A 17,475-nucleotide genomic window follows, 5' to 3' on the forward strand; every position below is an offset into this window, starting at 1 on the left:
TCTTTCAATCATCTTTTTTCTCTCCTCCTGACTGAGGTTCTGCCGTCGCTTACAGGCTCCTGAGAGAAAAAGACAACCGTTTTTCCACATTCCAGGGGGTTCCAAGAATGAGAAACTGTGGGGTTAATGGCTCTCCCAAGCATTAGCCCATGATTTTCTTTCTCTTTCTGTCTCTCCATCCAGCCGTCCCTCCCTCCCTCTCTCCTCTCCAGTGTCAGCGTGTCCTTCCACAATCCTTCCAGGATTCTTGCACATTTTTGTTGATTACAATCCATGACTTTTCCATGAATATTCCATGTTTTACATTATATTTTAGCTGATGTTACCATCCAGAGTGACTTGAATAAGCTTCAATTTGTCAGTGTCTGTGTTCAACTGGTGCAATTTTTTTTTTATAATAGTTCATTTCAGTGTCCTAGGTCTTCTTGTGGCTGCTATTCTCACTATGAACTTATGTAATGAGGAAACAAATCTGAACAAATTTCCATGATATTTCCAAAACCTTTTGGATCTGTATCATTTCCCATTACTAGCCTGAGTCTAGCCTAACACCATTTTCAAATCCCATGCCTTTGTCCAGGTTTTCCATGCCTGTGGAAACCACATCTCTCTCTCATGATGAATGCGACTCGCGGCGGCTGTCTGGCGTCCATCATGCCTCAGGGATACCAACCCCACCTTAAACTGGCCTACATCGCCGCCGAGTTCCTCATCGCCCTGCTAGCCATCACAGGCAACCTCCTGGTTTGCCTGGCCGTGTCCCGGAACAGAAAGCTCCGCACCGTCACCAACTACTTCCTGGTGAGGAGCGGAGGAGGGCCACGGCTTTATTCGAGCACAAAGTGTCAAACCTGTCATCCCTGGCTGAAAAATTGGGATTCTTGTTAACATACATGTGTGCTTTCTTGTAAATTCATTTTTATCACTTCCAAAAACTAATACAAATTCCCCACTTGGGACACTACTTGCTGGTCCTCACATGAGAAATCACTTCTTTTAGGGAATTAGAATTAGGGTTACAATTTTGTGTTTCCTTATCTACCAAAATTAACCTGGTTTTTACTCTACCTCTATCTCTATCTCTAATCAACCTGCAGTATTGTGCAATTTTCTTTTCTTTTGTAAGGTTGCTTTACAAAAGGAAAACTCCATGAACAAGATGATTTTGTAATTCATGATGTTTTATTCCCAGTTAAATCCTTGAAAAACGTACACTGTACCCCAAGGAGTAAAATCTCTATACTGTTTTGTATGCGTGTGTGTGTGTGTGTGTGTGTGTGTGAAGGTATCGCTGGCGGTAGCAGACATCCTGGTGGGCTTGCTGGCCATTCCCTGTGCTGTGCTGACGAACCTGGGTCGTCCGCTCTACAACATGCCGCTCTGCCTGGTGCTGGTCAGCGTGCTGATGGTGCTGACGCAGGTAGGATTTGACTATTCTTCATTTTTGACTATTCCACATTAGTATTACCGTAAACAAACGAGACCATCGACAAGAAGTTTGCAGCCTCTACCGACCTCTACTCTGCATTTTACATTATGAGCCACAGGGTCGGATGTTGGGTGAAATCTGCTGGATTGCTTTATGGCACAAAACAGGAAGAGGGCGCTGTTCTTCCAGAGTTAAAGCTTTCAGAGTTTCAGACAATGACAGATGGTGGAAGGACTGAAAGGCAGATGGAAAAATCACTTCCAACATGTTGATCCTCCTCAGTGAAGCCAAATGGAAAACCTTTGGCTGAAGAAGCAAAGATGCTCTTTGTGACAGAAAGCAACAGGGTTTATGGGAAATGCAGTCTTAATTTTGAGGAAAAACTAGCACAGTACCACTGGTGTGAGAGGCTACCAAATGGTCTTATTTGTTTACAATAATTATACCAAGATATCACAATTAACTTGACAATGATGTAGATGTTTAAAAACGCCACACAGAGCAGCTTTAAAGTTCCTCTGGGAGCCGCTGACACTGTGAACAGTCTCATGTTGCTTGATGCTGTGTGTTTCTAAGCCTCCTCCTCTCTCCCAGAGCTCCATCCTGAGCCTGCTGGCGGTGGCGGCGGAGCGCTACGTGGCGATCCTGCTGCCCTTCCAGCACCAGCGCATCGTGAGCCCCAGGAACGCCCGGCTGGCCCTGCTGTTCACCTGGAGCCTGGCTCTGATCTCCGGAACCGTGCCGCTCATGCGCTGGCACAAGCAACCAGGAGACTCTGAGTAAGTAAAGGCCGGGAGGATGGGGTGGGGGTTTTTGATGAATGGGTGAATGAGTGACAGAGTGAATGGATGAAAGAATGGGAAGATGGCAGGGAAATTGCAGGGATGGATGGATGAATGGATGGATCTCTGACTGAATGAATGAATGAATGAGAAGACGAATGAATGAATGAATGAATGAATTAATTAATTAATTGGAAGAAAGCATTGAAACAGCATGAATGGATGAATGGATGAATGGATGAATTAATGAGAAGACGAATGAATGAATGAATGAATGAATGAATTAATTAATTAATTGGAAGAAAGCATTGAAACAGCATGAATGGATGAATGGATAAATGAATGAGAAGACGAATGAATGAATGAATGAATGAATGAATGAATGAATTAATTAATTAATTAATTGGAAGAAAGCATTGAAACAGCATGAATGGATGAATGGATGAATGAATGAATGAATGAATGAATGGGAAGAAGGCAAGGAAATTGGATAGATGGATGAATGCATGAATCAATGAATGAATCAATGAATCAATGAAAGGGAAGAAGATGATGTGGATGGATGCATGAATGGATGGATGACTGTGAATGAATGAATGAATGAATGAATGAATGAATGAATGAAGGGGAAGGAGGCAGGGAAATTGCATGGCTAGATGATGAATGAATGAATGAATGAATGAATTGGAAGAAGGCATTGAAACAGCATGAATGGATGAATGGATGAATGAATGAATGGGAAGAAGGCAAGGAAATTGGATAGATGGATGAATGCATGAATCAAGGAATGAATCAATGAATCAATGAAGGGGAAGAAGATGATGTGGATGGATGCATGAATGGATGGATGACTGTGAATGAATGAATGAATGAATGAATGAATGAATGAAGGAAGGGGAAGGAGGCAGGGAAATTTCATGGCTAGATAATGAATGAATGAATGAATGAATGAAGGGGAAGAAGGCAGGAAAATGGCATGGATGCAGGAATGATGGACCATGGGACGAACGAACGTAATGAAACAAATCGAAGAATAGAAGAAGAAAACAAACAGAAGGATAGAAGGAAAAACCGCCATGACGGCACCTCGCCCCTCATCAGGCCTCCCCCTGTCCCTCCAGGTACTGCATCTTCACCTGCGTGGTGGACATGACCTACATGGTTTACTTCAACTTCTTCTGCTGCCTGCTGGTACCGCTGGCGGCCATGTTCATCATCTACGGCCACATCTTCCTCACCATTCGCCGCCAGCTCAGACGCATCACCGTGGCCAGGGGAACCGCAGGGACTGGGATGGAGGACACCGTGACCCAGTGTTCAGCCACTGAGGGGGCCGCAGGAGGGAGGACCGACCTGGGGATAGGAACAGGAACTGGTGGAGAAGCCAAAGAGAGAAAATGCAAGACTGAAGAAGGGATTTTAAATGGGGCAGGCGCATCTGGGGCTGAGGTTGGGGCTTCAAATGGGACTGGGGAAGCAGTTGAGTCTGGCATTGCGGCTGTTTTTACAAAGCCAGGGTTCAGGACTGGGTCAGCCGGCTCCGGTAGCTCCAGCCCCAGGTCTGTCGATGCCCGTCCAGGACCGTCTGATGAGGCCAAACCCCGCACCCGCCAGGAGATCCGCAAGGCCACCTCTCTCTTCCTGGTCCTGTTCCTCTTCATGGTGTGCTGGATTCCCATCCACTGCATCAACTGCGTCCTGCTGCTCTGCCCCAAATGCCCCGTGCCCATGTCGCTCACCCTGGGGGCCATTTTGCTTTCCCATGCCAACTCGGCCCTCAACCCGCTCCTTTACGCCTACAGGATGAGGTCGTTCAGGCACACGCTCATGGTGATGTGTCCACGGAGCATCAGGCCCAAACGCCAGTAGAGGGCAAAAATTAGTTCTACAAAAGCACTTTACTGAAATTACGACCAAAACTGAAGATTACCCAAAGAGCTAAACTCAAGCTCCACGTCAAGGAAATTTCATTCTGACAACTAAGAGCATACCAAGAGCTGATATATTCTTTCCTGAATCTTAACCTTTAGCCAGCGGTTGTTTTTGCCTTATCCCAACTCAGCATATCCAAAGAAACCCTTTCTCTGATCCTAGCCTTAAGCTAAACTACACTTGTGTTTGTTGCCTAAACCAAACTGTATAAAGAGATTGTGGCATCAGATTTGTGTCACTATAGGGAACCTGCTTGTACATACAGTAGCTTTTCAGACTCATTCCAGTAAGCCATGCGCATAACCTTTCATGTTTTCTACAAAGACAGTAATGATTACACATCATAAAGCCAGACTAAACCTATTTATTATCCTGTGGCTTCGTCGTAACTAACAAACAGATTTGATCCTAAAGGGATGGCTACGTTTTTTTAGAAGTATATGTAATTTATCATGTAATCCTTACCTTTAGCTGTCTGTTAATTTGGATGTATATATATATATATGTATATTAATGAACAAATCCTACAGGAAGAATCTTCATTTTATCGAAAAATTTGAAAATATTGTACAGAAAATGATTGAAAACTGTTGCTGACAACTGAACAATCAGTCATTGGCACTGAAATAATGGTGATGAAAGCATTCATGAGACTTACTGGATTCACTGGTTTCTTGGAGAGTTTTCATGAGTTTCCATGCAAATATTTTCTTCCTCCATTTAAAAAAAAGTTTAAAAATGTAATAATACAATGTATTGTTCTATAATGTCTTCTTTTAATGATGTTGCATTTTATACATTCACATGTATATACAGTATATATGTATGCATATGTTTACTTTGCACATATGTAAATTAGTTTGCTCTGTTTGTTCGCCTTGTCTAAATAAAAGTTGAATAAATGACTTGAGTTGCAATAAGCTGCAAATACACTGTATAAACAGTTCAAATGCACACAGCTTAAGTACTGCATGTCTTGCACTGTCCCTTTGCACTCTATTTGAGGCCATGTGTGTAAATATGTACTGTGAAACTCTACTGGAAATGAAGGAATATGTTTCTGCACCAATTTCACCAAAAATAAATCTATCCGCACAGTTATTGTACTTTGCAATTAAGAGTTTTCTAATTCTGATGGAAATTCAGCACTGAAGCAAATCAGGAAGCAATCAAAGAGTCAAGTCAATTCAACATAACTGCGTGCTTTATTGATATACAGTAAAGCATTTTATAATACAGTAGTAAGGCATATATTTGGTGGAATCTGATATGTTGTGAAGTATCGACGCGTTATTGGAAAAATGATGGGAGAATGAAACACAAAAGTTAAGAAATTAAAAATCAATCAAATTCAGTGTATGGATCAAAACAAAAATCTCTTGGATCATGCTGCAAGAATATGTTGCCAAAACACACGTGTGTATAATGCCGCGATGTGACTACGCTCATCGCGGCGGACACCTTCTCCGAGTGGTTACACATTAAATAATGATGGGTTTTATTTAGTCACACGCGCTAATATCAGAACACCTCACACAGCACAAAACAAAATACCGTTTAACCAAAGACAAACGCAAAATGTAACACACCGCTAGAATGAATGCATCCTCCACACACACAAAACAAATATCTAGTATGTTCCAGGTATGACAGTAGTGCACGCTGATTCAGATTTGTGTAAAATGATCACTTTTATACTTGGTTATATAAAATCTCTGACAGAGAGATGAGAAATGCAGTGTATGCATCTGAACATTCAGATCTGAGGCTCCTACAGCAGGACCTCTGTATGGAGAGAACATGTATGGAGCAATTAGGAAATCTGACACTAATCAATCAAAAACCCATTAATAAAAGAGAATTAAAACAATCTGTGAGGATTATGGGATAGAGTACAGTAGAGAAATTGCCTCCAAATGGGACTTGGATAGTTCAAACGAGGTAGAGCTTGCATTACCGGGCTTCCTAGAACTCAAATATTTCTCTTAAAATTGTAATCTTTGTTCAAAACGAAGAAAAATAAATCTCAAGGTTCACGCTAGCAGCCTTGTAACACTGTAGTGCTCGGGTTCAAATTAAAATCACATTCTTTAACTTCTAAGCTCCTCTTACAGTACTCTTGACAGGGAGAGGTTGTTAACTTATATACTATTACATACTGTTTGTACTCAAAGGGCCCCGACGACAGAAACAGACTCAGGAAGGTTCCTACTGATTACATTAAACTGAAGATCTGTGCCAGAGCCATAAGCAAGAGGTTTTGTTCTTTTCTCATCGAGTGTTTTGATTCACCGCACTGCGCTCCAGTAAAATTATTCCAACATTTCTGAACCGGTGCAAGGTCATATCGATGAGATGAACTTTTAAGGCCCGATGCAGAACTGGGGATGAATGCTGATTCTCAACACGATACTGGCTTTCTTAAAGTTTGGATGTTTTTCACCACTGAAATACCTCCAAGCTGTATGATGAATTAAGAAGGCTCGCTAATCCACACTATTAGAGTTAGACCAATATATGGCAAAGAAATGTCCACCAGAGGCAATGATTTCTTTTATACTGTAACATTTATCATTAAGTCAGATTCAGCCCATCAGACGACGACTCCAGCAGAGAAATAAAAAACTGCACTACAGGACTTTGAATTTAGTTGAGTTATCAGGGAAGGAAACTCACTTTTTCATCCAGTAGCCCCAACAGCTGGTTTATCGTTTGCTTATTCAATTAATTTATCGTCTGCTGTTTTCACTATTTTACCATTTATCTAGTTTGGTTTTTAGAAAAGGGCAATTAGGGCAACTAGCGCAATTACCTGCCAAAGGTTACTTTCCCAAAATGTGTATTAGCTTTAAAGCGACTTGTGTCAGTTCTGAATCGGGCCTTTTACAACGTCCGCTTATGCACATAGCACTTTGTGTTGAAAACAAATAAAGGGTTAAAAACTGTAGCCAGAGAGATATTATTAAAGGGGAAGATGGACAGATGAACAGATGGATGGATGGATGGACAGGTGGATAGATGGACGGATGAGTAGATAAATGAGTAATTCAAATATAACATGAGGTTTGTCAACCAAAGCAAAAAAAAAGCTGTAATGTAACGTGGAAATTAGGCACCACCACACACACATACACACACACACACACACAAAATCACACACACACACAGTCTCACAGACAACATACTGTAAAGATCCAGGATGCCTGCATTGCCTTGACAGTAGTGTACTTTGTTATAGAAAGACATTTTCCTCTTAGAAAGCACCCTTATGATTACAATCATTCTTTTTCGATACAAATGTCTGAAATGCGTTATTTTTTCCCCCAATTACAAAGAGATGGCAAATATACGATCACGTCGAACACACTTATTTGTATCTCATCTTTCTTTGTTTTTTCCCCCACTCTTTTTTTTTTATACAATTGCATAGAAGTTTAAAAACCAGCCTCTGTTAATAATAAAACAACTTCAGGACTTTTTAAGAAACTACTGAAATCTACAAGTTATATTTTTTTTCGTTTTGTTTTTACTCGTCATTGCTGTAACCGCGATCCTTCACAAAAATAGACGTTATATATTCTCTTTGTAAACTGTGTTTCCAATCCAGTTGTTTTGACTATAAAAGCATGCGATAGGTAGGCAGGGAGGGAGGGAGGGGCAGGGGGCGGGGCTTGGGGCGGGGTCAGAGGGGCAGGTGCCTCGTGCTATTCGGCGCTCTGCTCGTCTGTCATCACGCTGACCAGAGACTCCATGGCGCGGCCCAGATCGTCGGCCATGTGGAACAAACTGCCGACGCTGGGACCTGCAGAGAGGAGAGGGAGAGAGGGGGTTAGACACACACACACACACACACACGCACACACACACACCAACAGTAATAGATTCACACCTACGTACATAAACACAGACAGGCAGACAGACACACACTGGTAATAATAGGCTTGTACCGTTGCTATATACAGGAAAACACAGCCACGACACACACACACACACACACTCCAGTGATAATAGACTTGTACCTACATACATACAAAGACAGGTTACATACACACTCAACACAGGCTAAAGTAGCTCTACCAGACAAAATCTACTTCCTACTGTGAGGAAAATCAAGAGCAGTAGAGTGACAGAAGACAGAAAAGGGAAAGAAGTAAAAAAACTGAATTGGGAGGGAGGACAGATGTTTGGTTTTCCCCACTGCATGAAGTGTAGGGATGGGACGATATATGGAAATTCAATACACTGCAATACAAAAATCTTCTAGCAAGCCAATGTCATTTCTAGAAGGATTTGTGTCTCAGAAATAAACATAATTCTGCACATCGAACTGTTAATGTCACTGTTGCATTCTTCTCCTGCACCAAAAGGACCACGACTTCATATTCCAGCTGATAACCAAAGGATACGCTAACATACAGCACCATAGGCCCAGTACAGGTATGGCATGGTACTTAATGCAGTGGAAATACTCTGAGAGGTGTGGAAGAGAAAGGGAGAGGGAGGGCAGAGAGAGAGAAAGAGAGGAGCCACTGACCTCTCATGGGTGTCCCCTTCTCCCTCCTGGCTCACGGAGAAAAGGAGGAAAGAAAGGAAAGAAGACGAGGGAGGGAAAGAGAGGGAAAAATCAGCCTTGCACCGTTAACAGATGGAGAAGAAGAAAGAAGTTTGAAGGGGCAGGTAACTGGTAACGCTTTACTTAAGGCATATATTTATGATGGATTCCCAATATGACTACCTTCATATTACTTCACAGATGAAAGCCTTAAGGAAAGCCTTACTGAAGGGTTTCATTCCAAAATGATTTATATACTTTCTACAAAGTTAAAATTTTTATTGTGATGCCTGAAATCAATTTGTAAAAGAAAGGGTTTCTTTAAAAACAAAATATGCATTTTGTTGTGCAATATGCATGTGCCCTGTATAATGAACGTGTGTGTGTGTGTGTGTGTGTGTGTGTGTGCGCTCTCCGTACCCTGGCTATGAGGGAAGGAGTTGTTGAGCTGTTCCATCACTTCTTCCAGCCCAGATGCATCTTGGGAAGGGCTGGACAGCTCATCATCGCCTGGAACAGGAAGGGAGGGAGCCGCGTTAAAGAGGTGTGAGTGTGTGCGTATTTAAGGATGGAAATGAAAGGATTTAAGTGTGTATGGTGTGTATGTGTGTGTGTGTGTGTGTGCGTATGCGTTCTCACCCATTGTATCAGTAGTCTGGCTGGCGGCCACGCGGAGCAGAGGGAGAGAGGAGTCGGAGCGCTGAGAGGAGGTGGAGGGAGAGGACAGGGCCGTACCGTTCACCTTGGAGTCCGTCTGAGACACACACACACACACACACACACACACGTTAGATACACTACAAAATGAGGCAGACATGCCACATAGTCTGAGCTGAATTAGAAGTCAAAAGGAAAGTGTGTGTGTGTGTGTAGGACCAAGGAGCTGGCCAGATACTCAGTGTCAGCTATTATTGGCAACTACACAATGTGGAGGAAGCACTGCTTTACTTTGCATTGTATGTAGGCTTGTGGGAACTGTAGATCAACACAGTCCATCAAGACTCTTTTTTAACCTTTATTTACAGCTGAATTGCTGAATTATTGCTCCACCACCAGGTTAAGTGCGACAGCAAACGTCGAGGGAGGGGAGAGCATTTCTCGTTCACTTTCCCAGCCACTCATGGGGCTTTGAAGCAGCTTTACTCAGGGGTTCCTACACTCACTTGCACATCAAATTCAATGGCTTTCAAAGTCAAATTCAAAGTCAAGAAATCCTGGTAAAAATCGTTAATTTTCAAACTGCTGCTGTATCAACACAAATCTCCATGACAGGGTTTTCCTCTCCATGACAAGGTTCACCTGGAGAAAGGTGAAGCATAGTGATGAATTTGGGTGCTACATAAAAAAAACCCTAAAAAACAAATCAAGTACTTTAAAGGCCATCCATTAATTTCCAAAAACTTTTAAAGCCTTATTTTATTGTCTCAAATATACACAGTCTTTCAAGGATTTTCCGGGCCTGTGGGAACTCTGTTTACTGAGCTCCAGGCTACAGCCGCCCCATTTACAGCTAACAAAGACAACACTTCCTACCATTTTACAGTCTGTTGACAGCAGACACAGTCGACTAAGTAGGCATAGCTTATATATGACAAGCCAACAAAAAACAAACAAAATACATATTTAAATCTGGTTCACTGTCAATCTAAACATCGCTTGGATGGAAATCCACTAGCTGGCATATTTTTTCTTTCCCATTTTGTTTATCTGTTGTGATTCAGGTTTTCTCCCAGTCCTATTCCCACTATCTGTAATGGTTTTAAAATAGCTCTTATATGGATATTTGTCATGACAGTTGGACCAAATACTGCCATATATTTGTCTGATTTGGCTAAATATTAAGACTATACAACGACCTTTTCATCATCTTTACATATACAACCAATGGGACTGGCACTGTTTCTGATTGAATGTGTGAATGTGTGATAATGTGTTTGTGTGTATCTGTATAAGCTTGTGTGTATCAGTGTGTACCTGGTCCAGTAGCGGTCTCAGCCTGTGCAGCTAGGTGTGTAGTGTGTGTGTCTCAGTGTGTACCTGGTCCAGTAGCGGTCTCAGCCTGTGCAGCTGTGTGTGTATCTGTGTGTGTGTAGTGTGTGTGTCTCAGTGTGTACCTGCTCCAGTAACGGTCTCAGCCTGTGCAGTTGTGTGTGTGTCTGTGTGTGTGTGTGTGTGTGTAGTGTGTGTGTCTCAGTGTGTACCTGCTCCAGTAGCTGTCTGAGCCGGTGCAGTTGGGACTCCAGCTGTTTGTTGTGATCCTCCAGTATCTGCATGCGGGCCTCCAGGCGGCCTTTGTGTTGCCGTAGCAGCTTGGCCTCGGCGATGAGCTCGGCGTCGCGCGGGCTCTGCGGCGACACGGGCAGCATCTCCGGGGGCGACGGCAGCGGGGACAGGCCCTTCCGGTCGTGCGCCTTCTTCAGACGGTCGTACTCGGCCTGCAGCTTCCTGCGGAGAGCGAGACGGGGACGGCGAACCGGTGAGTTTATCGTGCCGACGGGAAAATACGAAGCCCCTACTGCTCGAGAGATGAGGTGAACTTTATTGATCGTGGAGGGGAAGCTGGGGCGCTGCAGCAACAAAGAGTAAGATATAAATAAAACAAGGCAATAGGAAACGTGATGCAGTCACGCTCTAGGCCAGTCAGTGCGGTTTTAAGAACGCGGTGATGAGATGCATCATTCCCGAGTTTCAACAAATTCCCATCAGTGGAACGAACAAACGAAGGCACAGAAAGTGATGATATAATTCCCCTGACTTCATCAAAATAAAAATAAAAAATAAAAAAAATTATGGAGTTAAAGGAGTCATAGAGCATTCTTGTCATACTAATAAAGAGTTTCTATTGGCTAAAGAGTTCTCGCTATGTTGGCTATTGATAGATTTACAGATGTTTGTAGTTGACAGTTTTACAGGTTTATAGAGCAATAACACACACACACACACACACGGTGCAAATGTGCGATCCACATTACTGCTGTGGCTTCTACACACATTTCCAAACTTAATAATTGAAGCTTCCTGTCACAAGGCTCACAGTCTTTGTGAGTTTATCTTCCAGGACGTTACTGATGCAGTACATGACAGGGGGGAGGATACTGGGACTAGGCTGCACGTACAAAGTGAAGATTTCTGTGGGGTGTCTGCAAGTTTCATCAAGTTAAATTTAAGACTTTTTAAGACCTTTTTAAACCCTGTTAGAATTCAATATGAGAACAACTTTGCACTTGGAATAAACATAAATAAATTAAAACAACTGTAACACTATTGGTATGAAGGTCTGCGGGACTGGGCTGAATTTTCACTGGAAAAACATTTTTCAGACCTCTAAAACTGAATGTAAATAGACTTAAAATGCTGTATTTAACTGTAAACTCAAGACCTTTAAGACCTTGAGGTTAGATAATATAATGTACGAGACTTTATGACTTTTTCAAGACTTGCAGACTCTGTTTCTTGGGTGAAGTGAGGACAAGCTGGCAATTCAGTCATGCATTGATGAGTGTTAATGTTTTGGGGTTAGGAAATGAACGTAGCCAATAGAAGATCCTCCCAAGTATAATAATAGAAACTTCTCTGTGTCTGTGTGTGTGTGTGTGTGTGTGTCCGTCCACTGGCCTGTTCTCCAGCTCCAGGTCGTTGAGGACCCTCTCCAGCTCTCCCTTCTCCTCCGTTTCCATGGAGATGAGGATCTGGGCGGGGCTGCGGGGCTGGCTGAGAGGAGAGCCTTGGTTCAGAGACTGGCAGTAGTGCTGGATCAACATGTGCTCGTCATCGCTGCAAACACACACGCACACACACACACGCGCGCGCGCACACAGTCACAGAAATGGAGATGCGTATATGCACACACACACACACACACACACACACACACACACACGCCCACGCAGAGAACAGAGAAAAACAAAATCAGCTTGTGAATGAGACAGCAATATTGAACCAACATTGCACCACAAAAGAAGAGTCTGACAGTTCTAATCTAAAACACAACAGAGGCAGAGAGAGGAGCGGGGGTTGTCTTGTTCTTTCAAACGCATTTGTCCCAAACCTTCTTTTGGAGGGCTGAATTTTGGGATAATTCAATTGGCCACGCTCTGCCAACTTTGACCAATCACACGCGCGGCCCGGGGTATTTGGGAGGATTTTAATTAGGCCAGGTATTTGGATGCTGCTGCGCTCACTGTGCTGCTCCCAGCTAAAGCAATCTTCCATTCAGAACACTTCCAGAGATCCGCCGTTTGAAAACACACAAATCCCCTTTAAAATGATCGTGGATATGAAAGTAAAACTCATTATGGGAAGAGTGTGTAGCCCGCTGGTGTGTTTTACTCATGCAGCCCTGGCTCAAAATGGCCCCTAGTTGCATTTTGCACATCTTTTTCTGTTTATCAACCTATCTGCATTTTGCGCACCAACTGTTACCAGTTATGTCAGTGCTGTTACACTGGAACAATTCCTTGGCTTTGAATTTTTACTTGCAGTATGTTTATGCTCATTTTACCAGGTCAAACTCATTGTGCAGCCGTTATACTTGACAAATTAAACAGATTCTGACTCTCTGTGTCTATCTCAAAGCTCCAGTAGCAGTTGTGTTGGGCCCTCTAACTTTCTCCAACTCATTTCCATAACGTTCAAATTTTATGGCGGCCACCAATGGAGATGAGCGGAACGCAGCAGAAAGAGTTCATTCAATCATTCTGTGTCTCTTGTTAATCAGTAGATACACACAGAGAGGCAGGGCTAAAGTTTCCATGTTTGTAGATTCACATCCAGAATATGTATTTTTAGGTTGTTGACGGACCGAAGCTAAGCATCTATTATGTACTTATGTTACCCTGTCATGATGTTAGCTATTTTGACATTTACATACAGTATGTGAGCGTTTCTGCTGTCACCAGACTGTGAAATGGTACGAAGTGGTAACAGGCACCAAGAGAGGCTGGCAGCAAAGTCACCAGCCAGCACCCAGACCGGCTGTGTGTCTGTGGGACGAAGGCCATTTTAGCAACAAGACTTTGGGGAAAAACAGCACAGTAAATAAGAAAATAAGAATTCACCTGTTGGTTTTGTGTTTTAAATGAGTTTGGTGGGTCCTTAAGAATAAGAAGTTCGTAACTCCATTTGAAGTTTTCAGTTTAGCAGTATTTTCATATATACTTTTCTACATGTTAATCTTGAAGGTTGTATATATTCACTGAAGAAGACAGTAGAAGTTGTCAGTGCTTAATTAATACCTCGCGGTTTTAGACTACCTGCATTCCGGTACTTATTTGTGTGGACCCGGCACCTCTGAAAGTTTTTTTTTTTTTTTTTTTTGTCTTGTCTGCCATTCTTTCCACTCCCTTCCAAAAAACGAATTGGCTCATTTCCATAAGACGATATTAGACGATATTAGAAAGTAGCAACAAGCACATAGTAATCACGTCACATGAGTGAGCTGCTCTGCAGAGTGTGTTATGGTAAACTTCAGACATCGTCATGGCTAAAAGGCAGTTGAATTTGCTGTCCATATGTCCGCTGTGTGGACTATTTTTGGAAAATTAGACAAGGTAAGCATGTTTTTTTTTGTTTGTAAACGTGTTACAGTTCTCTGCTGGGACAATAACATCTAAATTCATATTTGCATAGATGAAAACAGAACTTATTTGGAGTGCGGACCTGTAAGTCCCGCAGTTAAATATGTGGGCAATTGTGCATGTTATGTTGAGTGTCCAGAAATAATTGGTAATATAATTGGTTGAGTGAAGGGCTGTAAGCCTCACATCACTGTAGGCATTTCAAAACCAGCGCGGTCCAGCTGAGTGTCGCATTTAGGCCGACTTCTAGCTGCATGGCATGACCATGACACGTTTTATTGCTGTCATTTCATTATTCGCTGACATTGTTTCCTACGTTCAAAATAGATATCCTATGAAAGTATTTGTGTTGAATATTGATGCGTAACTACTCGAGCCAGAATTTGTCTGGTAAATGGTTGAAGCCATTGCAGTTTCCTTGATGTGTTTATGTATGATTAGGATGTCTCATAGTAGCCTATGTGTGCATTTTTATGTTGTGCACAGCGCAGTTATATCTTTAGTCCACTACTTGAAGGGCAGGTTTGTAAAAACCCATCGTTTTGGACAAAATGAGGCTGTTATTAGGCTGTTAGGTCTACAGTAAGCTGTATGGCTGCACTGAGCACCACCGTGCCTCCAATGCGCTTGTTGTCTCGATATGTTCCGGAACCTTTTCCCTCCACACCGACTCGCGGGAACACCGACCCCTTGGTGTTCCGGGACCCATCATTTACAAATTAAGCACTGGAAGTTGTGTACTTTCAGGTGATGAGTAACACCGACACTCCAAATGATTTGCATTGACCAGACAACTGCAAGTGTGTTCGCTGTTCAAACGATCTTAAATTGGATTTATATGTTTCTGGATTTATGAGTCTATGTCATCGGAGTTCCATAAAAAATTTGAATTACAGGAGTTTCAGCAGGCAACATTGTTATCCAATAGACTTTCACATTTGAGATTTCTTGTAGAAACCCACAGATGTTGTTCTGCCGGTTAGTGAAATGGAGAAGAGTAATGTAAAAGTAGGGCAAGATGTTAATTTTGATTTGTTTGGGTTAGATTTATATCCGATCAGTTACAACAACCCAAACGCCTGCCAATTTGTTCGTGTTTGTTCTCTCTCCCTCTCTCTCTCTCTCTGTTCTGTGCAAGACTTCCTGTTGTATTTATACGTACAGAAGGAAAAGAACGTAGAAGATTAAGACATTGTATGCACAAAATATTTCTTTTTCTATCACATTTCTTGGTGGATATTGAATACAATATTGGCTAGAAATAAGGGAAAGCAAATGCAAAGTCATAATGAAGTTTAAATAGATGAGGAACATATGATTATATAAATATGCTATAATTTGTTCATTAAATATGGCAAGGAGTAGGAAGAGGGATAAATACTGAATCTGTTTACATGCACACCAATACTCTCATTATTCAGGATACTAGTATTTTGTTACCAAGTTGCTGCATATCAATATCATATCCCAATTACAATAACCCAGATAAGCTCTTATTACCGATGACATGAAACACGAATATGATATGTGGGATATACTGATATTACATGGTAATATCAAGTATATTCTATTCACGTATACAGGGATATTTGTGAGTAGGATATGATGATGCAAACTTATTAAGAACAAGACCTTAACTAGGATCTGAGTTCATATCCAGAATACTGTGTGCATGAAAACACACTCAAAGACATATTTCACAACCAGCCAGTGCAACTGTGGGAGGCGGGGCCAATTCACACAGCGAGCCAATCGTTGAGTGAGCAGGTTGGTAGAACAAACAAACAAACAAACAAACAAAAACATCAAACAAAAAGCGGTTCTCACATGCTCTCATTGGGTGAGATACTGTCATTCAGATAAGAGCCATTACGATTCTCCATTTCTGCTAACCTGCGGAGGGGGAAGAAACAGAGCAGTCAGTCCCAAATCCAACGTCTAGCAATTACCAGAATATAGAGGGAAAATCCACCTTAAAACACAATTCATACTTTACCCCTATGACTGTGGGACTGTGGGTTTCATTTAGCTTGGTGAAGGTGAACAAGTCATATCTTATCACACGCCTTTGGGTGGGCAAAGTGTAACGTAATGCGCGCATTGACATGAAAACACTCAACTCTGGCACAATTAAACAACAATAAAGCAGAAACTTGAATTATTTGAAGCTGGATTATCTAGCTCAGGTAATTTCCAAGTCTGTTTTTTCATACTGTACAAAAACAAATGGCAGCAAATGACTTCTTCTGAAGGAGAAAAACCCTGATATCTCCAACTACGCTGACTGTGTGCAGACACCAGCAAGAATAATGGAAAGGAGAGGGGCAACACAGACGATTGGCACAAACTTAAAACAACAACAACACCGGTCTGATCCTTTGAAAAGGAAAAATCCACCCTAAAACACTGTAACACTGTTAAAAACAGCTGTAGCTAAATACAGCTACCTTGCGTTCCTTGGCCTATTTTGTGTTTAGTGGCGTATTTGTCTTATTCCTGTGGATAACTGGTCTAAAACTGTCTAAAATCTGTCTAAAACATCAACAGTAAACATCAGGTTTTGGGGTCAGTCCCTCTGAATCCGCCATTTTGCACCGGCGTTCAACAATCAAACAGGGAGAAATCCATCGTAGAAGAGGCAGAGAGACCAATTTCTCCACTGACAGTAGCCTCAATAGACCAGAATGCAACGCAGCCACAAGGCTTTCAAGTAAGGGGAGCAGCTATACCACTATAACCCACTCACACTTTATATGCCCACCTCTGACTGAAAGCAACAAGTCTGTTCTATGGGGGTTGACAAAAGGCATCCTGGTAAACGTAGGAAATCACTAACTCAAGCAGAAGTAGACAGGGGCGTGTTGAGGGAAAGTGGGTACACCAAAAAATGTCATTTACAACACTTGATCACACAAAATAACTCCTGGAACGCACCGAACATCAAAGACTGATGACATCTAACAGTGTAAGAGGATCCAAGGGTGGAATTCTCCTTTAAGAAAGCAGAGTCTGTCCATTAAAACTGAGCCTGTAAGCGAAGCCCCTGGCAGCGGTTCTCCAGTAGATCTACGACGATAAAATAGGTGCGAGCAAAATGCCAAAGATTTTTATCCAGGCTCGCCCTGCCGCTATCACCACCAGATCAGTGGCCTGGTGGTTCGAGCGTCCGTCCAGATAGGGCAAGATCTGAGTCCTAAAAGAAAA

At 42.3% G+C, this 17,475-nt stretch overlaps 2 protein-coding genes across 5 annotated transcripts in view; one reads left to right on the plus strand and one right to left on the minus strand.

The window, feature by feature from the left end:
• The first annotated feature begins 618 nt into the window (after positions 1-618).
• Positions 619-4,080, plus strand: LOC139932027 (adenosine receptor A1-like). Its single transcript, XM_071925689.2, has 4 exons — positions 619-801; positions 1,286-1,420; positions 2,024-2,208; positions 3,333-4,080. The coding sequence occupies exons 1-4, from the start codon at positions 619-621 to the stop codon at positions 4,078-4,080; spliced, it is 1,251 nt and encodes a 416-aa protein (XP_071781790.2).
• Positions 4,081-5,371: 1,291 nt separating this feature from the next.
• The window catches only part of dmd (dystrophin), a 179,249-nt gene continuing 167,145 nt past the window's right edge, over positions 5,372-17,475 (minus strand). For all 4 annotated transcript variants that reach the window (XM_078291034.1, XM_078291033.1, XM_078291035.1 and 1 more), the window contains 6 exons: positions 16,099-16,164; positions 12,311-12,469; positions 10,897-11,140; positions 9,335-9,449; positions 9,116-9,205; positions 5,372-7,945 (listed from right to left, as the gene is read on the minus strand). In XM_078291034.1, coding sequence (XP_078147160.1) covers positions 7,848-7,945; positions 9,116-9,205; positions 9,335-9,449; positions 10,897-11,140; positions 12,311-12,469; positions 16,099-16,164 — 772 coding nt within the window. In that variant the 3' untranslated portion in view covers positions 5,372-7,847. The remainder of the gene's footprint in view (positions 7,946-9,115; positions 9,206-9,334; positions 9,450-10,896; positions 11,141-12,310; positions 12,470-16,098; positions 16,165-17,475) is intronic.

The sequence above is a fragment of the Centroberyx gerrardi genome, chromosome 21 (assembly GCF_048128805.1).
Source record: "Centroberyx gerrardi isolate f3 chromosome 21, fCenGer3.hap1.cur.20231027, whole genome shotgun sequence".
NCBI classification, from domain to species: Eukaryota; Metazoa; Chordata; class Actinopteri; order Beryciformes; family Berycidae; genus Centroberyx; species Centroberyx gerrardi.